The 24,028-nt window shown below is 42.6% G+C and overlaps 1 protein-coding gene across 1 annotated transcript in view; it reads right to left on the bottom strand.

Moving 5' to 3' along the window:
- Positions 1-24,028, bottom strand: part of LRRK1 (leucine rich repeat kinase 1) — a 129,446-nt gene that overhangs the window by 56,503 nt on the left and 48,915 nt on the right. The window contains exons 4-6 of the mRNA XM_046007383.1: positions 16,264-16,435; positions 12,648-12,827; positions 12,077-12,225 (exon numbers count right to left, since the gene is read on the bottom strand). Coding sequence (XP_045863339.1) covers positions 12,077-12,225; positions 12,648-12,827; positions 16,264-16,435 — 501 coding nt within the window. The remainder of the gene's footprint in view (positions 1-12,076; positions 12,226-12,647; positions 12,828-16,263; positions 16,436-24,028) is intronic.

The raw sequence follows: 24,028 nt of genomic DNA, 5'->3' as shown, positions 1-24,028 counted from the left end.
TGAAGCCCTAACTCCCAGTACCTCTGAATGTGGCCCTCATTGGACAGAGGGTCTTTGGAGAGATAAAGATAAAATGAGGTCATTAAAGTAGGTCCCCAGGTAACATGACTGCTGTCCTTATGAAGAGGGGAAATTTGGTCACAAAGGCAGGTAAGTGCAGAGACAGGATGATGTGAAGATGTGCAATGACAAGACGGCATGTGGCTGGAGTCATGGGTCTATGACCCAAGAACGCCAAGGACAGCCAGGCACCACTGGAAGCTAGGGGAGAAGCTAGGGGAGAGGCAAGGAAGGACCCTTCCCTGGAGCTCAGAGGGAACAGAAGCTTGCTGCTACTGCTACCTTGATGCCAGACTTCTAGCCTCCAGAACTTGACACAGTAAATCTCTGTTATTTTAAGCCAACTGATTTTTGTTACTTTGTTACTATAGCACTGATACAGATGGTAACAAGTCAAAGATGGGAGAAGTCAAGACCTGAGAACCCAGAACATTCCATGGACAGAGGCCCACGCATTAAAGAAAGGAAACGAAAGAAACAGAGATTCTTGAAGGCCAAAAAGATGCCTGTTGAGACAAGTAGATTAGAAATATAGTGAACAGGTAAGGAAAAGAACAGTAAGATTGGTCATTAAACAGGCCAGAAAGCCTGTGGAGTCTCCATAGTGTAACGGAGAGTTTCGAAAATGACCTGAGAATGATTACAGGGAGTAAAGGAAGGGAGAGATAAGAGAAAGCGGGAGGTCAGCCTTCCTCCCAGATTCAGGAAGAAGATGAATTCAATGATTTAGTTAATGAATGACCAAGTGAGAAAAAATGGGTAATCAGCGCTGAAAAAGCACGTCTGCTCAAAATACTGTAAATATCAGAATTAGTAGTGGTTACCTGCCACTATAATTTAAGGTGAACAAACAAAAGGAAATAATACCATAGAAACCAGATCAATGGGAAATAGAAGCACAAAAATAACTTAGAAGCAAAGCTAGGATGGCATTTTAAACCATCAACATGGAACAGTCCATTGTCTCCAAGGGCACACTCAAGGTCAGACTGTAGGGAAACCCTCTGTAGGGAAATTGAGCTGTGATGTCATGATGACACCATCTTGCTGATCCTTCGCAACACACATGCAGACTTCCGTGGCCACTTTTTCAGCTCACCCTCACAGTAACCCTGTAAGGTCTAGCAGGTGAAGAACCTCAGAGAGAGGCACCTGGGTGGCTCAGTGGGTTAAGCCTCTGCCTTTGGCTTAGGTCATGATCTCAGGGTCCTGGGATCAAGCCCCGCATCCCTGCTGAGCAGGGAGCCTGCTTTCCCTTCCCTCTCTGCCTGTCTCTCTGCCTACTTGTGATCTCTCTCTCTCTCTGTCAAATAAATTAAAAAAAAAAGAACCTCAAAGAGACAACTTGCTCAAAAGTAGCAGAACCAAGATAGTGATTCAGGTGCCTGACGCTCTGGTCCCTTCCTACCCGACCAACATGTTCCCTTCCCATGGTCAGGGAAAAGCTGACACAGTGTCGAAGGCATTTGGAGAAATAAACAAGGCTCCTTGATAGTAATCAAGATGCTCAAACGATCATAACCCCAAAATATGACCATGTTAAATCTCTATGTTCCAACCCAGGGCAATATAGGTAAAAGAAAAACTAATGCAAATTCAAGAAAAATGCCGGCATACTACGATAGATCAAAGATGCAATGAATAGAGAAGTTACAGAGTTACGCACTGTCATAAAAATGAGCGATCACCAAAGGGGAGGGGCAGAAGAATGAATCCTGTGTTCAAATAGATATGAACATTTTTTTTAATTAAATTCTGAGTATGATGGAAAAGTAAAGAGGAAAAGGGAGTAAGAAAAAGTGCAGGGAGAGGCAAACATCCGCTCCATCTTATTTGAGGATAAAGGCAAACTAGAGGCAGAACCAATGAGAGAAACAGAATTAGAAGGTGGCCAATCCTTTGAACGTGAAAACATGACCTTTTAGTTCATGCTCGTGTAGGAGAGGAAAACCAAGTCACAACAGAAGGTATTTTTAGAACAACAAAAGTATTACAAGCAATGGAAAAGACAACGCACAACTCTGATCGCTGTTACAAACAGAAAAAATGAGACATAATAAAGCAACCCCGCCCTACTTAGAGCAGCAAACTAAAAGAAAACAGGAAAGTTAAAACAATTAGACCAAGCATAGAGAAACCAGAGGGAAGTCAAGACAAGGAAGTTGATAAACAAAGCCAATTCAAGGGTCTTTGAAAAAAATAACAACCAATTGACTAAATGAAAAAAGAGACTTAAATGTAACTTTAATAATCTAAGAATGAACATGACAATCTGAGGGTCAATGTAAAAACAATGTTTAAGTTATGGGAGGGGTTGTCCTTGGCCACAGCTGATAACAAACCAAATAATGATGTTGAAATGCAAGATTTACTTACAAAAATTCTCAAGGTGACATAAAAAGAGAAAAACAAAATAATGTATAAAAGACAAATAAGGAAAATAACTAGAGACTCAATCCCCCGAGGCTCCTAATTCAATATAATTCTTTTTTCGTATTGTATCCCAAAGTTTTTATTCAGTTTTTAATGATTTTCTCTAAATTTCCGTGGAGCTAACATACAGTGCTATAGTAGTTTCAGATGTACAAGAGAGTGACTCGGGATTTCCACACATCACCCAGTGTTCATCGCACAAGTGCCCTCCTGAGTCCCCGTCACCGATTTCCCTCAGCCCCCCCTACCCCCACCTCTGGTAAACATCAGTTTGGTTTCTATAGTTAAGAGTATCTGAATGCCAAAAAGTGTTTAATAAAATTTATCACCTTTTCTTCACTAAAATTTTTTTTAAAATAGATACGTTTTTTTCCTTAAAAGAAAAAAAAAAATCACAGAGTGCCTGGGTAGCTCAGTCGGTTAAGTGTCTGCCTTTGGCTCAAGTCATGATCCCGGGGTCCTGGGATCGAGTCCTGCATCGGGCTCCCTGCTCAGCGGGGAGCCTCTTCCTCCCTCTCCCTCTGCTGCTCCCCCTGCTTGTGCGTGCTCTCTCTCTCTCTCTCTCTGTCAAATAAATAAATAAAATCTTCTTAAAAAAGCACTGTTTTTTATTCCCCCGTAGTATTTCAGTCATTCTTTTTAAAAATAGGAAGCTTACAAGAAATATTCCGTCACTAGTTCCAAGTTAATTTTGCCAACATCTATTTGAGAAAGGGAGGGGGGAGCAGGAAATAAAATGTCTGCAATTAACTAAACTACTTAGCTTACTATGGAGAGAAACATCAGTTTCCTCAACTTTTAAATAAAGACAGAATTTTTTTACCTCATTGGACTGTAAAGATGATTAAAGTCATTGGCACAGTCCTTTGTCAGTTTTTAAGTTTTACATAAATGGGAGATTTACTGCATATATAAAGTTTCAACCATCCATTTGTCCATCCACGCTAATCATCCTGTTCCAGCCCTACACCGGGGCGGGGTGGGGGGTTCAAACAAAGGGTAAGGAAACCTGGCTAAATCCCCTGCTTTTGAGATGCTTCCTTTCAAATGGGAGAGTTGACATTAGATGAGAATGTCACCCAGACAACCTCCAACTTTGTTAACTGCTATAAATAAAATGGACAGGAAGCTCTGGGAGATATAAGGGGGAATCTGATCAGGCATGTGGGTCAAAGAAGGCTTCCTGAGGATGCTGTGTGGGGGTCAGAGTTCAAGGGTGTCCTGGTCAAGGAGTAGTGGTGTGCTGAGTGCTGACGACACAGGCAGGGTGGTTCCTGGCTATGTGCCGTCCACTCTGAAGGTATAGCATGGATGGTACAGTTTCCTCCTGCAGCTGGACATTTCTGTTTCCATCCCCTAGTTTCCTCTTCTTCTTTTAAAGATTTTATTTATTTATTTGACAGACAGAGAGACAGAGAGAGCACAAGCAGGGGGAAGCAGAGGGAGAGGGAGAAGCGTGATCCCCACTGAGCAGAGAGCCCGACATGGGGCTTGATCCCAGGACCCTGCGATCATGACCTGAGCTGAAGGCAGACGCTTCACTCACTGAGCCACCAGGCGCCCCTCCCCTAATTTCTTCTTATTATGAATAGCAGTGTTTTGACCATGTTTGTGGGAATTCTTTTTTTCCTTCAAATTATGTCCTAGAGATATCTCTCAGAAAAGAAATACACATTCAGAACAGTTCCCTGGGAGAAAGGAGTTTTATGGCTTTTGTCACATGATGCCAGTGACTTTCCGCACCTTATGGAGCAGACTGTGCCAGCAGAGGCATCGGTGAGCCCACTTCTCGACCACCGTGCCAAGTGTCTTACTCGGCATCCGTGTTTATCTTTGCTCGTTTCACAGGCTTGTGTCAGTACTCTCGAGTTGCTTTCATGTGAATTTCTGTAATTGTCAATGAAGTTGTATCTGTGTTCATGATTTACTGCCTGTGTCCCCTTCTGGGTAAATTAACTCTTCATTTCTCTTCCTGCCTGGTGGAATTTGTGAGCAATGTGGTGGCAAAGGTCACGGTCCTGGCTTCGTAACTGCTGAGTCTTGGGCATCGAGTGGGCGATCTATAAACACTGGCTGAATGAAATTCAACGATCGACTGACATGTACATTGAATCCGTGATCTATTTGTGTTTTGGTGAGTTCTTTTTTTTCAAAAATCTTCCACTGCTCTTTTATATTTCCTTTCTTTTTTTTTAAGACTTTATTTATTTATTTGTCACATGGAGAGAGAGAGCACAAGCAGGGGACAGGCAGGCGGAGGGAGAGGGAGAAGCAGACTCCCCGCTGAGCAAGGAGCCTGATGTGGGGCTCGATCCCAGAACCCCGGGAACAAGACCTGAGTTGACTTCCCCGACTGTATTTTCCGGTTTGTCATTTAAGCTCAAAGAATAGTTTTACTCCTCCTGTGTCTCTGTTTCATCCATGATTTTCCCCATTTGAACTAAGTGCAAGCAGTTTCGCCCCCCGCTGTGTTGTATTCTGTTTTAAGATCCAGCAGGAAGGATCTTAACCTGGGTGGCTCAGTGAGCTAAGCCTCTGCCTTTGGCTCAGGTCATGATCTCAGGGTCCTGGGATTGAGCCCCATATTGGGCTCTCTGCTCAGCAGGGAGCCTGCTTCCTCCTCTCTCTCTGACTGCCTCTCTGCCTACTTGTGATCTCTGTCAAATAAATAATAAATAAAATCTTTTTTAAAAAAATTAAAAAAAAAAAAAAAAGATCCAGCAGGAAGCCGGTCACGAGTGTCTGGAAAGGTTGCTCCTTGGCTCTGCTCCTTGGCTCTGCTGTTTCACCTGCTGCCCGATTTCAGGCTCTGAGGGAGAACGAACAGCGTGGCCAGGAGCCACGGGGAGGGCACCCAAATGAGGAAGGCACCAGGGGCAGGGAAGAGTCAGCATTTGGAAACCAGAGGAAACAGACGTGTGCAGAATAGGGCGCAAGAGAAGCCGAATTGATGGACAGAGGCCGGAACAGTCCCGAGTTTGCTTTTACAACTTTTGAGGAGCTGGTGAAAGGCTCTCTCTTCCTCTCCCACCAGTGAGGGGTGAAAGGGCCAGGGTCCGGGCAGTGGGTCGGAAGCTCGGCTGTCCTTCACCCACAGGGCACTGCTGCTCCTCCAGAGATTGACTTCTGGGGACCCGGGTTCCAACCCCACTAAGCTGGCAGCTGTGAGCTGTGAGGCGTGAAGGACCAAGTGTTCTGGAAAGCATACAGCTCTGGAATAAAGACTCTTTGCGCCAACCAGCAGACCTAACCCAAAACAAAGGTGCTCCTCATAGGACTTGGGGCCCCCCGGGAAAGGCTGCTTGCCTATACGGTGCCTCAGGGACTCTCGTGAGCACGCAGCCCCCACTCAGCCAACTCTGCATGAAGGTCCCCCCCCCCGCCCAAAACAGCCGCGAGCCCGTATTTGCTGCTTTCTATCCTTTCCGAGCATCCTGCGAACCCAAGTCCTCAGACCCAGCAGGTCACGTGGGTGGAGAAAGGCTGCTTCGTCTGTGAAAACGTGCAGCCAGGATGTTTCCTACTGAGCACAGACACAGGCATCTGAATGGTGGGGCCACCAGGAATTTTTAAGGTACACAAGCCCAGAACTGGTCTATGAAGCCACGATGATGGTCATAATGATACCTGTTCCTCTCTAGGTGAGCTACCAGATTTAAAACTTTAGGGACTTTTAAGAGGAAATTAGTAATTTCTCCATTGGGTCGTTTCAAAATTCAGTCCAGCTCTGTCTCCTTGCAACACTCAGAACAGCCCCAGAAGGCCCTCTCACTGCTGCATGGGGACAAACACCACAGTTATTCCAGGACCTGCTGGGCCGGCCTTTCCTGGCATTTTGGAGTTTTCCTGCTCCTCTCTGGGCATGCCAACCTCAAAATGTTGCAGTTTCTCATGGAAACAAAGCAAACGGCGACCGGGCTCTTGCCACGAGCACAGCCGTCTCGTTCCATGTTCAGGCAAGAGTCTGGCAGCTTTCAAGAGGGGCGCCAGCCAACCCAAGCCAAGAAACAGCTCTGGCCAGGTCCAACTTGGCTTTGGGTTTGCTCTTCTGAAAGTATGTCCAGACCACGTGGTGCGGGTTCTCGGATCTGGCTTACCAAACGCCCACAAAACCGAAATGGCCTGCTCCTGCCAATGGGACATCAGCATGGGGTTCTCTGCAGTCCCCCCCCCACCCCCCGCTTGTGGCAGCCTGGGAACGAGAGAACGCCTGACCCAGAGGCACGCAGGAAGGCTCTGAACCTTCCCTGGTGGTGGCTTCCATCAAAGCAGCAATTACATAAAACAAAACAAGATAAAATCGTCCTAGCCGGTGGAGAAGACAGAGCATAAACACACCAAAGACAACATGACTAATGCAGCAAGGTCACTGTCACGAATGCCAGTAAGGCCAAGGGAGCTCTCAGGCCGTGTTCTCAGGGCAGCAAAGCACCCTTTGCATGGCCACCCTTGTCTATTCTTTGGAACCAAAAATGCCGGGTCAGACCCACTGCACACCTGGGAAGGTAAGAGGGCTCACCTGCGGTTCCTGAGTCATTGTTCCTGATGGCCAGGTCCCTCTGGATGGCCTGCCTCCCTGTCTTCTGCCAGCAGCACTGAAGGAATGTGCTATCACAGGTTCTCGATCAGATTACAGGCAGCCAGACACACCCACTGCAAGGCCCTTGGCCTTTGAAATTCACATGAATAATCAGAATACCACCTGCTTTGGGGAAGCCCCCAAAAAAGCCTCCTGACTCAGCCTGCAGTATAATTTCATTTTCTCTTCTAGGTCAAGGAGAAGAAAAGTAACATTGTCCTTTCTTTGTCTTCTCCTTCTAAAATGCAACGATCACTTTCATGCTCTATCTCCGCAAACGTTGCTCAGTGGAAATGGCGGCAGACGGAGATGCCAATCACTTCTGCTTTTAACCTTTAGCCAAGAAAATCAAAGTCGCTGGCTCTCAAGCCCGGCTGCACACTGAAATCACCTGGGGAATTTTTTAAACGAAACTGAGGCAGGTCCCGTTAGCGATTTAGATTCAATTAGTGTCAGGTGTGACCCGAGCGCTGGGGTTTTTAAAAGTTCCCAGGGAGTCAGTGTACAGAAAAGTGACAACCACGGATGCACATGGGAGGGATAGTCCAGGATTCATGAAATGGGAAAAGCCCTGAGTTCAGGAGACTCAGGCTCTGGGCTGAGTATAACTGTGTTGTAGTTGCTGTCCTTGGACAAGTAACAGGATGTCTCTAAACCATAATATTCTCATCAGGAAAACATTCTGTTCCCCACAGTTCTTACCGAGGTGTTGTAGTGATCAAGTAGGAAAGTGTTGGGAAAAACACCAAGCACAGTATAAAGGAAAGGGCTGCATGGTCCCTATTTCCTTTTACTAGGTGAGGCGAATATTAAATATTTATTGTACATTTACTATTGATAGGAATGTCGGCATTCTTTAAAAACTAGGAAATCAGCCAGAACAAGAGAACAGTTAAAAGGAAATAGCAGTAAGTATAATAAAATATTATAAATAAGTATAATGAATGTATTAAATAACATATTTAATATAAATAATGTTATATTATTAATATAATAAATATTGATATTATTAATAGCAGTAAATATAATAAATATAATTAAAAAGATGTGAGTAATAGATGACTATGACAGGTCCCACACAAATGTGAATCGAGTGGATTCCTCAAAGACACACTCTCAGATGGGATGAAAACTAAATGCTGTCTATAAGAAATACACCTAAGAGGGGCGCCTGGGTGGCTCGGAGGGTTAAAGCCTCTGCTTTCAGTTCAGGTCATGATCCCAAGGTCCTGGGATCGAGCTCTGCATCTGGCTCTTTGCTCGGCAGGAAGCCTGCTTTCCCCCCCATCCCCACTTCTGCCAGCCTCTCTTCCTATTTGTGATCTCCGTCTGTCAAATACATAAATAAAAAAAACTTAAAAAAAAAAAAAGAAATACACCTAAGACAATGAAAAAACTGAAGATGAATGTCTGGGAAAACTTGTACAATCCTGATGCAAAGAAAAAGAAGGCAGGGTGGCCATGTGAAGAGCAGACAATCCCAATTTTAAGGACAGAAGCATGAACAGGATGAAAGCAGGTATTTGACATCATGAAATAAGTCAAAAGGGGGCATAAAGCCATTAAACGGGCCTGTAGACCAAAAACTTGTAGAACAATGTGAAGAACTAGAAAAAGAATCACAAGTAGGAAATACATATGTATATATGTATATATATATATACACACACACACACACACACACACATATATGTTTATTTATAAATATGTAAATATGTACATGTCACATGTGTGTGTATTTCAGATTCTGATAAGGAAAGCTAGCACAAATTGACAGCACATGAAAGACTTGCATCTACAACTGACAAGGTAAAATTAGAGGAAAAAAGAAAAATATTTAAGCCAATAAATCTAAAAAAAGAACTCCAATAATGCTAGCTATCATCTGTGAGGTACTTACCATGTGCCAGGCATTGGTTTTAGAATGTTGTAACTATCACCACATTTAATTGTCAAGTATCCTTCCAAGATAGATACTTTCTCTCTCTTTTTCCTACTTCTTAGATGAGGAAACCAAAACACAGAGAGGTAAATTTACCCAGATTAGACCATGAAGTCTCAATGCCATGCCCTTACCTTAACTACAACACCCCCAAAATACTCAGAGACAAATAAAATACTTGAAGAAGAAAATATGAAGATTTTAGTATAGATAAAAGCTAAAGTTAATGAACCAACAGAACAAATCATAAAGAAGTAAATAAAATCTAAAAGTCCTTTGACAAAACCACTTGAACATCTCAATCCCTGACTGGTCTGATTAAGTTCCAAAGAGAAAAAGTAAAACTGTCTGACATCATAAATGAAAAGGAAAATATATCATCATCATTCATTATAACAACATGTTAAAGCAGAAAAGCTACATGAATATATTAGTAGCTCCCAAAGTGGGATTTTACAAAATCCAGCAGTCTTTCCCAATAACAGCTCCTAAGCAAAAAAGGAATACACGGAAACTACCTAAATCTAACAACAATCTATTTACCAAAACCCTACAGCAAATGCCTATAAATTTCTGAGGTCAAGACCTTTAAAATCAGGAATAAGAGAGATACGTCTGCTATCCTCATGATGATTCAACTTTTGAAATTCCTAGTGATACCATGAGATAGGACATAAAATAAGTTATATGAATATTAGAAAAGAAGGGACAAACCTATTGAACTTGATTGTATACCTAAAAGTCTCAAGAAACTCTTCCAAAAATGATTAGAATTAATAAGAGAAGCTGGTAAAGGGGCTGGATAAAATATAAATAAACAAAGGAGCTTTTCTCCATATCAGTAACATTGGATTGGAAATAGAAATGGAAAAGAATCATATTCACTTCATATAGTGGCAGAAACAAGAAAGAAGACACAAATAAACATGGCAGGTCCAGGTTGTAAAATCTCATTAAAAATATAAAAAATTTAAAAAAAAGGAAAGAAAATCATAATGAAAAATATAAAAAATAATATAGATAAGATCAACAAAATACAAAACCTTATTAAAGAACATGAAAGCTGTATAAATAGAGTCATCACGGGAAATGCACAAAAGAAAGGAAAAATGTCTAATAACAGTCAACATATTTTCAAAGAAAAAAACCAAACAAGCAGAAAACATGCATTAATAGTCTGTAAGACTTAAATGAAATGTCTGTTCTCAAAACAGGATGGCATTTACCTAGAAACAGATTAATAGGCCAATGGACCAGCACGGAGAATCCCAAAATGCATACAGATATATACTGGGGAAAATAACAATGATGACATCTCAATTCAGAAGGGAGAGGAAGCTTTATTTTAAAAACTGTGCTAGAATAACTAATCATCCATATAGAAAAGGTGAAATCTAGATTCTCTCCCTCATACCTCACATACAAATAAATACCAGAAAAATTAAAGCTTAAAATGTAAAAACTAAAAGAAAAAAAAATATCGTGAGATATTCCAGGAGGAAAATATTTATATAAAATTGAGGGGGAAATGACCTTCTTATATAACCCAAATGCCAGAACAAAAAAGAGATTTGATTACATATTCTCATTCTTTGGTATCACAAAAGAAAAAGCAGGGATTGGCAACATGTATGATTTAAATATTGGCAACATGTATGATTTAAAAGCAAAAAAAGGTTTAAAGTCTGAGATACAAAAAAGATCCTCTAAAATGAGAAGGAAGAGATGACCAACCCTTCAGGAAAATAATCAACAAACAGTAACAGGCAACTCAAGTGAGGGGAGATGCAAATAGTTCATGAAGACAGGAGAAGATGCTTGATATTCTTAATAACAACAGTGTGGACATCAAAACAAGGAGATCTCATTTTCATCCAACAGACTGATAATATTAAAAGGCTCCTGGACATCAAATGCTCGCCAAGGTGTGGGAACAGAGATTCCCACATAATGCTGGTGAAAGTGAATCACTATAGCTTTTTGGGGGAAGTGATTCCCAAAAAAATCCACTTTGGCGACTTTGATCTACAGAAGCCAATATCCTAGAGAACCAGGTTGTATAACAAAGGGCAAAACCTAGAAATAATCCCAATGTCCACCAATGGGAAAAGGAATAAGCTATGTTCCCTCTATAGATTTAGGGCATGTATTTAAAGAATGAGTTGTAGCCGCAGTGACCTGTCTAGAAGGAGTCCATGATAGAGTGCTGAATTTAAAAAACCAAGTTGAAGATAATGTGAATAATACAACACTGTTTTTATTATTAAAAGGAAAACTAAAACTATGTCCTGCATATTTTTCCAATTTTATTCAGATATAATTGACACATAATAGTGGGTAAGTGGGTTGGGGTGGGGCACCTGCGTGGCTTAGTTGGTTAAGCAACTGCCTTTGGCTTGGGTCATAATCCCAGGATCCTGGGATCCAGGCACATCCGGTTCCCTGCTCAGCGGGAGGATCTGCTTTTCTGTCTTCCTCTGCCCCTCCTCCCTGTTATGCTCTCTCTCTCTCACATCAAAAGAAAAATCTTAAAAAAATATTGGGTAAGTTGAAGGTGTACAACCTGCTGATTCAACACACTTATCGCAAAAAGATTAACATCAGAGTGTAAGCTAACGCCTGTATCACGTTATCTAATTACCACTCTTTTCAAGTGGTGAGAACACTTAAGATTTACTCTTTGAGCAACTTTGAAGTCTAGAGCACAGTATTATTAACTATAATCACAGAGCTGTGTATTAGGTCTCCAGAACTTAGCCATCTCGTAACTGACATTTGTACCCTATGACTAACATCTCCCCATTTTCTGCACCCTTGAACCCCTGGCAAATCATCTACTCTGTTTCTAGGAGTTTGGCTTTTTCTGATTCTACATGGAGGTGAGATCATACAGTATTTGTCTTTCTGCGTCTGACTTATTTCGTTTAGCACAATGCTCTCAAAGTCCATCCATGTTGCTGAAAATGGCGGGATGTCTTCCCTTCTTATGACTGAAAAATACTCCATTGTATATATGTACCACCTGGTCTTTATCCATTTATCCACAGGCAGTGGCTACTCACCATTTTCCCTGGACAGCTGCTGGACAAGGCACTAGCTTCGATGAAATACTTCCTGAGCAGATGTTTGCTGGGGTCAGGACTGTCCAGTAAGATGTAGGAACAGAAAAAAGCCCCATGCCGAAGCAGGAATATGGCGATGTCTTCATTTCCTAAAGGACAAAGAATGGCGTTCAGAGGTCAAGTGTGTCGCAGCTGGTCCAAAATGGCAGACGCTGATGTGTGAAATGGGAATGAAAAGGGTAGTTGTGCTGGTGGACCTTCTCTATGACTTCCCTGAGGTGGCAAGTTCCTGTTCATGGGAGACTTTTTGTGGCACTCTGCCCTGTGGAGTGTCTCCTACTATGGTCCCATTTGCCACAGTTGGTACCTGTCACTGAAATCCCGTTGTTGTAGGGGCAAGTGGGGCCAAAGAGCGAAGGTGGAGTTTGAGACATTTTGAGAGAGAGGCAAATAATGGAATTTGCAAATGTCTCTACACAGGTGTTTCAAGAGCTAGAAGGGAGGGGAAGACAAGGTCCCACGTCTCCAACCAGCAAGGGTTCCCATGGGCGGGACTGACGGGGGAACCCACCTGACTTGATGGCTGCGTACAGCGGTAAGCGCACGATGACAGGAAACTCGTTCTTCCTGACTGCGTAGCTTTCTGGGTCGGCCCCGTGTGTGAGGACGAGGAGTTTCACCAACCCCAGGTGCCCTCGCTGGCAAGCCAAAGCCAGCATCCAGTTCAGCAGCCGCTGGGGGCTGCAGGGACCTGGCAGGAGATGACAGGACAAAGGGAAGGTGCCACTGTGGGGTTTTGGTTGGTCCCACCCTGATCTCCCCTCAGACCATTGACAGTATTGAGCTGTCCCATTTCCAGCCAAGTCCCTTCTGTCAAGTCAGTAGTGTTTTCCAGAACAGTCCCTCTGAATTGCATATGCCATTTTCCCATATCATTATAAATCTGCCTCCTCATCACACAATGCCGAGTGAGGGAAAAGTAGCATTCCCAACAGCATATATGGTACAATTGTTACTGGATAAAAAAAATGCATGTGTGGAAATAAGACTAAAAGGTACTACCCCGTGTTGCAGTATTACCTCTCTGTAGTGGGTATTGTGACCATTCGCTTCACCCCTTTCCCCATCCCCAGTCCTGACCTCATGCCCAGAATAGCATTACATACAGGGACATGGGCTTTGGAGACAAGTGGTTTAGGGTTAAAATATTTTAGCTGTGTAATCTTAAACAAATTTCTTAACTTCTCCCTGACTCAGTTTACCCGTTGGTAGAATGGGAATAATAGCACTCGTCCTCCCAAGTTTAATGTGAAGATTGCATGACATAATGTATGTCAAGCACCTGGCTCAAAACATTCTAACTCATTGTCATTATGTTTTTAGAGTACTAACACTTTCCTGCATTTCTAAATTATCCGTGAGTACAGATATTACTTTCAAAAATGAAAGAAAAGGGGCTTTGGTGAAAGAAATCGATCTAACTATCCAGCCTAAAACTTTGCAAACTACTCCCTGCAAGAACCACCTACTTAATTCCAGGAGGAAGTAACACTTAGCACGCTGAAGGAATGGGGACAGCGTGGGCTGAAGTATTACAGTATCTTCAAGTTCAAAGTAAATGCAATGTCTTTTGGATGTAGCGGCCATGGAAAAATGATCTCATCCTCCACGCTGACACTTCCCAATTGCATCATAACATTGTCTCATTTCCAGAGGCTTGGGAGTCCTTAGGAACCCATGTGCTCCCAAGCATGGAGAGAAGGACCCTCCCCTCCATGGTAGGAAACTGACCAGGAAGCAGGGGGGAGGTCGGAATGGAAGAAATGAAAATCCAGCACAGAGGGAGCCTGGCGTAGTGCCTGGGTTGCAGCAGATGCTAAATCAGTGTCTCTTCTTCTCCCCCTGATAACTAGAATTAACAGTTCTAAGGAGGTGATACTCCAACAGATATTAACGAGTGATCTCCAACTCGCTTCCTGCAACTGTATCTAGAGATACAGTCATCATGCTGTTAACTTCTGTTGAGGATGGATGTCTACTCATCCGACGAGGCTGTCTAAGGCTGTATTTCATAACCATGATTTTAATATGAGGAAATCAGAGCTCAGAGGAGTTTGGGAATTTTCCAAAAGTCCCACAGTTGGTAAATGACAAAGTCAAGACTTAAACCCTGCAAAGCTAAAGGATTTAAACACTCAAAACCAAAGGGTGCTCTCTTAACCATATAAACCCCACACGTATCTTCTGAGACCCAAATCCAATGATACTCTGGGAGAGTCCCATTAAGGTCTCCATCCTTCCTCTTCCTCCTTTGCTCCATTTCCACTCAGCTACCGAGACCAGACAGTAGATAATGACGTACTTGAAATGACGTCCACAACTACACAATGATGTGCCTACCCCTATGAGCCTCTCATCTCTCCTCTTCTCAAACCCTCCCTTGTTCTCAACTTGTGTCTTGTGTGTCTTCTGGTTTCACAGACGGACTCCTGACAGTGGCTGCCTTCCCCCCGGTTTGGGAATTCACAGGGACACACGCTGTTTTGCTCATCTCTGTACTTCCTGCAGGGTCCAGAATGATGCCCTAGACTCCTCTGGTCCTCAGCAACTCTGTCCCTAGTTGAGGTGAAGATTGGATGCCTCAAAGCAGCTAAAAACCATGCTCACGTCCAGCCAAGCTCCCTGCTTTGCGAAAGTGGGCAACCGAAGTCCTTCCCTCTCTCATCTGCCAAGTAAATTCCTACGAACCCTGCAAAACCCAGCTCAGACGTCAGCTCCTTATGAAGACCAGAAAAGACCATTCTCTATGTGTGCTCCCAGATCACTGTGGAAATACTTCACCCTCACCATGGTTACACTACATAGAATTACTGGGCTTTCTGCTTCTATTGCCTCTGCTTAGCCAGGAGCTATGCAAGATCTGGGATCACCTTTTTAAAGAAGTCTGTGTATCTCTTAAGTTCTTCAGAATGCACGGGAAGGCAATAAAGAGAGAGATTCATAGGATGAATGTTCAGTAAATTCAAAATGCACAATTAGGTCATGAGCCAGCTGGCGTGGATGCTTTGGGGCTAGAACAGAGCTAATCTTGGGGATCCCTGAAGAGAGGGAGTCTGCCCTCAGGGACACCCAAGCTCCTCCTTGCCCTCCTGTGTTTCACTGGACCGAGTATGCACCTGTGAGCCATAACACGGTCCTGATTTCTACCCTTAGCCTCATTCTCCCTCCAGACATGTGAAGGGGGCACTGGCTTAGAACCAAGTCCGAGCACAAATCTACTCAAAGCACACTGTTGGACAACCCCCCCCCCCCCACCCCGGACAGGACGGCTACATAATATGTGGGGCCCAGTACAAAATACAAAGGCGAGCCCCTTGTTTAAAAAAATATCAGGGGCGCCTGGGTGGCTCAGTGGGTTGGGCCTCTGCCTTCAGCTCAGGTCATGATCTCAGGGTCCTGGGATCGAGCCCCACATCAGGCTCTCTGCTCAGCTGGGAGCCTACTTCCCCTTCTCTCTCTCTCTGCCTGCCTCTGCCTACTTGTGATCTCTGTCAAATAAATAAATAAAATATTAAAAAAATAAAAATATATCAAAAATTTCAAGATGGCGACCGTGGAGTGTTGAACCAAGCACAGGCCTTCTGAGGGCAGGGCCTACACCATTGCACACCCATGATGCTAGCCGTGCTCCCAAACAAAACCCTAACTCCCAAAGGCCACCACTAAGGTAATAATGCCTTGTGAAGAAATGAGCTACCGAGCCATAAAAAGGCATGGAGGAACTTTCAATGCATGTCGTCAGGTGAAGGAAGCTAACCTAAAAGGTAGATGGGGATTCTCTGGACTTCCACAGCCACATTTCCAAAAATCTAAAGCTTCTTTAAGGACAAAAACTATTAAATTTTTTAAAAAGGGACATAGGTCCATATTCTCTATCAAATAGGGCGTCAGAAAATTTACCTCCTGAGCTCAAGGGAATGAGACATGGGATGTGGCGGTTTTTACTGTAGACTGTCGGTGTGGTGGCCCAGAAATCTGGTTCTCTCACTTGGTGAAAGCGTAAAGAAACAAGAAAGCCCATACCCACCCTCACCTCCCCTCCAACCCCCACCGGCAAATGTCTGTCTGATTCTGGAGAAGAGGTGATTCCCGAGAGGCTGGCAAGGAGCTCAGGGCCTGGGATTTACCTGGCAAAGATTCGAGCAACTCCTGCACGATGTCAGTATGCCCAAAATGAGCCGCCACCACAGCTGGATTGTCGTCGGTGGGCTCGGTGGGCAGCTCCACCCGTCTCTCGGTGAGAAGGTACCGGACAGTCTCCAGGTCGCCGTAGGCCGCCGAGATGCTCAGAAGCTGGCCCTGGTCAACACAGAGTGGGGACAGGACTTCAGTGAGGTGGGTGCTGTTAGAACAGCCAAGACAACCAACTGCACATGCTTCCCCAAGCCCACGGGAGAGCCTGGAGCCGGGCTGTCTGGGATCACGCCATGGGGTCATGGACGGCCGCTGAGGACTTGAAACGAGGCTCATGCAAAGTGAGAGGGGCTGGAAGCGTCCAATCACACACAATTTCAAAGATTTAGAGCAAAAATGTCAACTGTCTCGTCGATCAGTGAAACGATCTTTCATACATTCTGATCAAAAATATGACTATTTCGCTTGTTTCTGTTTACTTTTTGAATGTGACTGCGAGACCCTTCGGTATAAATGTGGCTCCCATTCTATTTCTTCGGGACAGCAATGCTCTTTTCCTTAAGCTTCACCAGGCCGGGGAGTAAGTATCCCCAACTGAAGCAGTGTATCAATATGTGGACAAGGACATAGGGGTTCAGAGACGTGTTGTGACTCGCCCAAGATCACACAGCTAGAAATGGCTCTGGAGGACTGTACAAATGGCCCCGACTTTTCATGGGCTTGCTAGGACTGCAAAAAAATGCTGGATAGGCATGTACAGAGTTTGGCTGCATTACTGAAACTTTAAGTCCTCCTGAAAGCTGGCTAGTTCCGATGGACTTGGGCGTTCATCCATAAGGTTCAAGGAGGCGGATGCAGAATGGATCCACGTTGGAATGAGGCAGTCTGTGCCAGCACTGGCATTTACCGAGGACCTACTGTGTCTAGGATCCCCGGGGCAATCCGTGACCTTCATGAGTTTACAGATAAATCTGAGTCTGGAATCTGCATAAAACAGACAATACAAGGAAGCATATTTTATTCCTAATACAAGCGTATTAGGAGTCAATTTCCGGTGAGACAGGCAGGGATGGGTCAACAGGATTCCAGGGATGAGAACTGATATATTAGGTAGGATCTTATCAGGTGCGGGATGCTGCATGGAGCGTTTTATTTACATGGTCACACTTAGTCCTGATAACAGTCTTAACCGTCTTATGTGTTCTTGATTTAAAAAAAAAAAAAAAAAAGGAGACAGTTATTTTACCTGCAAAAAAAAAAAAAAAAAAAAATTGGGAATAGCCAGGAATTGCAATTCAGGACAAGGAGACTACGGTGAACCATAGGCAAGTCCGGAGAACAGAATAGAGGGGCTTGGTTTTATAAGGGAAAGGAGGAAGCTGGGAGGGTGTTTTACTGAGTTCCCATCAGCTGGGCTGTTGCTGGGCAAGGAGAAATAAATTCTTCCTTCTTCCTGCTGGGCTACAGAAAGGAAGCTGCTTCTCCCTGGGTACGCAAGGTTTGCTTCTTAAGGTGAGTGGTGATGCATGAGAACTTGCCTTCAGGGCTTCCAGACTCCCACTTTAAATAAGGTTTCCTTTATTTATTTTCACACTGTGTTTCCATCTTGTGGGTGAGGAAGGAGGGAGTTTGCCATCTGCAGAACTATCCAGCATTTGAACTGGGGTCGGTCTAGCCAAAGACTATGCTCTCTCCACTCTGTCCAAGACTTCCCAGGAAATGTGGGACTTGGAGGGAGGCCCGCATTGTGTAAGTGGAATGAATGAGCTGGCCATGTGAGGTATGCATTCCATAGGGCCAGGAAAGAAAAACCCATGGGTCTGCCAATCTGCCCAGGGTGGGGCCCACCAAGCCTGCCATTCCAGGAAAGCACTTGCATTAGGGAGAAAAGCCACAGGAACTGATTAAATGATTCACCACACACGACCAACAGCTGTCTAGACTCTAGCGGGTGAGAGGCTAAAAAGCCCTGTCCTCACGAAGTGATGATGTCACAGGAGCCAACCCAGAGCCCGAAAGGAACCAGAAGGCAAGAAAGGTCAGGGCTGGACCTCTGGCAAGAGACAGGCCAGAGGCTCGATAGCATGTGTTTTTGTTTGTTTGTTTCATTCAAACAGCATAGAAAAATTTAAAATGCAAAGGAGGCCTCCCTCCATGCCTCTCCTCCCTAACGCCATTTTGCAAAGGAAACTGCTCTGACGTAGCCTTCCAGAATGTGTTCATCTACATCCACACAAGGGTAATCCCACGTGAAACCAAACGCTTTTTTTCACTTCACCCATGACAATTTTTACTGGCATGTAACAGCCCTACAGAAAAGAGCATACACTGTGTGTTCAGTCTCACGAATGGTTACAAAGTGAACACATTCATGTAAGGGACACCCAGACCAGGGATACGAGATTATCTGTGCCCAGAAGTCCCTTTTCTGCCCCGTTCCAGTCACCGTCCTACCTGACCTAACCCCTACCGTGACATCTGACACCATAGATCGCTTTTTGCCAGTTTTTAATATATTATTAAACAGGAATTATACTTTGCTTATTTTTTATGTTTTTTTCCCCCTTTTTTGCTCTGAAATAGAGATTCTTAGCAAAGACAGTCATGAGGGCATTCATATTTCTGTCACTCCATTTCCCCCAGTGGCGACAGCTTACACAATTGTAGTTCAAGATTAAGACCGGTAATTTGACATGAGTACAATGTGGATATATCGTTCTGCCATTTTGTCACGTGTGTATACATTTCAGTCATCATCCCCAGGTAGAACTACTCCATTGAGAGATCAGCCTCTCCTGAGCCCTCCACCATCCTGAACCCCAGCAACCACGAATCTCTTTTCCATCTCGATTATAGTTTCATCATTTTGAGAATGTTATACAAATGGGATCGTACAGAATGTGACCTTTTGGGATTTTTTTAAAATTTCCTGCTCAACATAATGCCCTCGAGATTCATCTGCGTGGTTGTGTATTTCAAAGAGTTTCTTTATTTTTTTTTTAGTTTTTAAAATTTAAATGCAATTAATTAACATATACTGTACTATTTGTTTCAGAGGTCGCATTCGGTGACTCATCAGTGTTATAGAACACCCAGTGCTCATCACATCCTGTCCCCTCCTTAGTGCCCGCCACCCAATTACCCCATCCTCCCACCCACCTCCCCTCCAGCAACCCTCAGTTTGTTCCCTATGATTAAGAGCCTCTTATGGTTTATCTCCCTCTCTGGTTTTGTCTTGTTTTATCTTCCCCTCCTTTCACCTGTGATCCTCTGTTTTGTTTATGTTCCACATATGAGTGAGATAACATAATTTTCGTCCTTTGACTTATTTTGCCTAGCGTAATATCCTCTAGTTCTGTCCACGTCATTGCAAATGGCAAGATTTCAGGGTTTCTTTTGATGGCTGAGTAATATTCCATTGTATATACACACCACATCTTCTTTATCCATTCATCTGTCAGTGGACATCTGGTCTCTTTCCACAGTCTAGCTATTGTGAACATTGCTGCTATAAACACTGGAAGGTGGGTACCACTTCAGATCACTACATTTGTAGATTTGGGGTGAATACCTAGTAGTGCGATTGCTGGGTCACAGAGTACCTCTGTTTTCAACTTTGTGAGGAACCTCCATACTCTTTTTCAGAATGATTTTACCAGCTTGCATGCCCACCAACAGTGATAAGAGGGTTCCTCCTTCTCAAAGAGTTTCTTTATAATGCTTAGTATTATATTTATATTATATTTATAGTATTTTACATATTTTAGTGTTTATATTACATATTAAATATTTTATAACATATTTTATATATTTGCATATTTTATATACTTATATGTTTACGGTTTACATCTATATTATATTATTTTCCATTGTATGTTCAACAATTCATCCGCTAGGAATTCTATGCTGTGTCCAGTTCTTACTACTAGTAAAGTTGCTATGAACAATCACACTCAGATTTCTGTGTGCGTATAAGTTTTCATTTCTCTAGACGAAATGTTCAGGAATACACATGCAGAGTCATAACGTAAGTGTATTTTTTGTTTTTTAAGAAACTGTTGAACTATTTTCCAGAATGGTTGTTCCATTCTATATTCTCATCATGGTATATGAGAGAGAGTTTCTCTACACCCTCACCAAAATTTCATGTTGTCACTATTTTTTTTTTTAATCTTGGCCATCCTAATAGATGTACGGTGATATTTCATCTTGGTCTTAATTTGCATTTCCCTAACGGCTAAAGATGTTGAACAATCATTAAGTCTTTTTATGTACTTAGTGGCCATCTGTGCTTACTCTTCAACAAAATGTTTCTTCAACTGTTTCATCCATTATTTAATTGGATTGTTTGCTCTTATTGTCGTGTATTGGGAGATTTTTATGTATGAACTAGGTATGAGCCCTTCGTCAGATAGGTGATTTGCAAATATTTTCTCCAAGTCTGTAGCTTGTCTTTTCACCCTCTTGACACAGTCTTTCTCAAAGCAAAAGCTTTTTAATTTTGATGAGGTCTAATTTATCAATTTTTTATGGATAATTTCTTTCATGGGTATTCTTATTTTTCTTTTTTTGAAGATTTATTCATTTTAGAGAGAGAGAGGAGGCATGATCAAGGTGGGGGGAGGGAGAGGAGAGAGAGAATCTCAAGAAGACTCTGTATTAAGCATGGAGCCTGACATGGGGCTCAATCCCACAACCTTGAGATCATGACCTAATCTGAAACCAAGAGTTGGATGCTCAACTCACTGAGCCACCCAGGTGTCCCTCTTTTATGGATTTTCTATGAGACTGTCATGTCATCTGCAAATATAGTTTTATTTCTTCCTTTCAGATGTGTATGCCTTTTATTTCTTTTTTTTGCCTTACTGCACTGACCAGAACTTCCAATAATAGACTGAATATAATTATGTATAATTATTCTAAAATAAAACTGCTAGTATTATATTGAGAGTAGATATCCTTGCCTTATTCCCAATCTTAGGGGTAAAGCAGTCTTTCACTATCAAGTATAAAGTTGGTTGTCGGTTTTTCTAGCTGTTCATCAGGTTGAAGAAGTTCCCCTCTGTTCTTAATTGTCTAAGAGTTTCTATCATGACGGTATTACATTTAGTCAAATGCTTTTTCTGCATCAAGTGTTATGATAATGTGATTTTTCTTCTTGAGTTTAATGGCTTAATTCATCCAAATTGTTGTAACAAAATACCACAGACGAAGGGGCACAGAAACAACAAAAATTTATTTCTTACAGTTTGGAGGCTGGAAGTCTGAGATTTAGGGTGCTGGCCTGCTCAGGTGAGGGCCTTCTTCCTGACGGGCGATCTCTTGTTATAGCCTCATGTGGCAGAATAAGGTTAGGGGGCTTTACGGGATCTTTTGTAAGAGCACTAACCCCTTTCAGGAGACCTCCAGCCTTATGACTTAATCACCTTCCAAAGGCCCCAGCTCCAAACACCATCACATTATTCAACATACACATTTTTGGGGGGACATCAACATTCAGCTCATAGCAGTCTATTAATAATGGGGGACTTCACTGATTGATTACTGAGTACTGAACCAGTCTTATATCTCTGGAATAAATCCCACTTGGTCACGGTGTATTACTCTTTTTATATGCTGCTGAAACCTATTTGTAATATGTTAAGATTTTTTGCATCTATATTCAAGATGGACAGTGGTCTGAACTTCTTTTTGTACTGTCTTTATCTGCTTTAGGTATCAGGTAGATTGGATTCACAGAAGTTTTGGAAAGTGTCCTTAGAGTTGGTATTAATTCTTCTTTAAACATTTGGTAGAATTCTCCTATGAAACCATCTGGGATTTCTTTTTAGGGAGTTTTAAATTATAAATTGAATTTCCTTAATAATTAAAGGGTTATTAAAATTATGTATTTTATATGGGATGTGCTTTAGTTTCAATTTTTCCAGCATTGGTCCGTTTCATCTAAGTTGTCAAATTTATGTGTGTAAAGTTGTTCATATCATTCCCTTACAATCCTTTTGATATTTGCAGGGTATGTTCCTTGATATTCCCTCTTTCCTTCCTGATATTAGTGATCTTTCTCTCTGTTAGTTTTGCTAGAGGTTTGTCAATTTTGTTGATCTTTAAAAAAAAATACATTTCGCTTCATTGATTTTCTCTATTGTTTTTCTGTTTAAATTTCATTAATTTTCTACTCTTATTTCTGGCATTTCCTTTCTCCCACTTGCTTTGGATTAATTTTGTGACTTCTTGTAATTCCTTCAGGTGCAAGTTTGGATTATTACTTGGACTTTTCTTCTTTTTTAATCTAAGTATTCAGTGCTATAGATTTCCCTCCCAGCACTGAATTAGCTGCAGCCTACGAATTTTGACATGCATTTTCGTTTTCATTTAGTTCTTTTTTTTTTTTTTTAAGGGATTTCCGTTGAGACTTTCTCTTTGACCCTGGATTATTTCAAAGTTTGTGATTAGTCTCCAGGTGCTTGGAGATTTTCCCATTATCTTTTTTTTACAAATGTCCAGTTTGATTCCACTGAAGTTAGAGAACATATTCTGTCTGGTTTTAATTCTTTTAAACGTGCTGGGGTTTACCTTGTGGCCTAGAATATGCAGTCTATCTTGAGATATAGTTTGCAGACCCTTGAAAAGGATGCATTCTGCTCTTGTTGTGTGGAATGTTTCATAAATGTCAGTTCAGTTCTCTTGGTTGTTGGTGGTAAGTTCTGTATCCTTGCTGATTTTCTGCCTAGTTGTTCTAGCACTTGTGGAGAGAGGGCGTCAAATTCTCCAACTATTATTGCAGATTTATCTAGTTCTCCTTTCTGTTTTATCAGTGTTTGTTTTGCTATTTTGCAGCTCTGTTGTTTGGTGTATGTGCATTTAGGATTGCTATGTCTTCTTGGTGGACGGACACCTTCATCATTATGAAATATCCTCCCTGTCCATGGTAATTTCCTTTACCCTGAGGTCTACTTTACCTGAGATTTAGCCACTCCTTTCTTTTGATTAATATCTGCATGGCAATCTTTTCCTATCCATTTACTTTCACCCTACATATATCCTATTTGAAGTGAGTTTTTCATAGGCAACATATAGTTGTTCATGGTTTTTTTTTTCCCATTTTATTTATTTTTTTTCAGCATAACAGTATTCATTGTTTTTGCACAACACCCAGTGCTCCATGCAAAACGTGCCCTCCCTATTACCCACCACCTGTTCCCCCAACTTCCCACCCCTGACCCTTCAAAACCCTCAGGTTGTTTTTCAGAGTCCATAGTCTCTTATGGTTCGCCTCCCCTCCCCAATGTCCATAGCTCCCTCCCCCTCTCCCAATCCCACCTCCCCCCAGCAACCCCCAGTTTGTTTTGTGAGATTAAGAGTCATTTATGGTTTGTCTCCCTCCCAATCCCATCTTGTTTCATTTATTCTTCTCCTATCCCCCTAACCCCCCAGGTTGCTTCTCCATGTCCTCATATCAGGGAGATCATATGATAGTTGTCTTTCTCCGATTGACTTATTTCACTAAGCATGATACGCTCTAGTTCCATCCACGTCGTCGCAAATGGCATCATTTCATTTCTTTTGATGGCTGCATAGTATTCCATTGTGTATATAGACCACATCTTCTTTATCCATTCATCTGTTGATGGACATCTAGGTTCTTTCCATAGTCTGGCTATTGTAGACATTGCTGCTATAAACATTCGGGTACACGTGCCCCTTCGGATCACTATGTTTGTATCTTTAGGGTAAATACCCAGTAGTGCAATTGCTGGG

This window comes from Meles meles, chromosome 6 (genome assembly GCF_922984935.1).
Source record: "Meles meles chromosome 6, mMelMel3.1 paternal haplotype, whole genome shotgun sequence".
In the NCBI taxonomy this organism is placed as follows: Eukaryota; Metazoa; Chordata; class Mammalia; order Carnivora; family Mustelidae; genus Meles; species Meles meles.
Note: the sequence above shows the minus strand (reverse complement) of the source record. Positions and strands in the feature narration are given on the sequence as shown.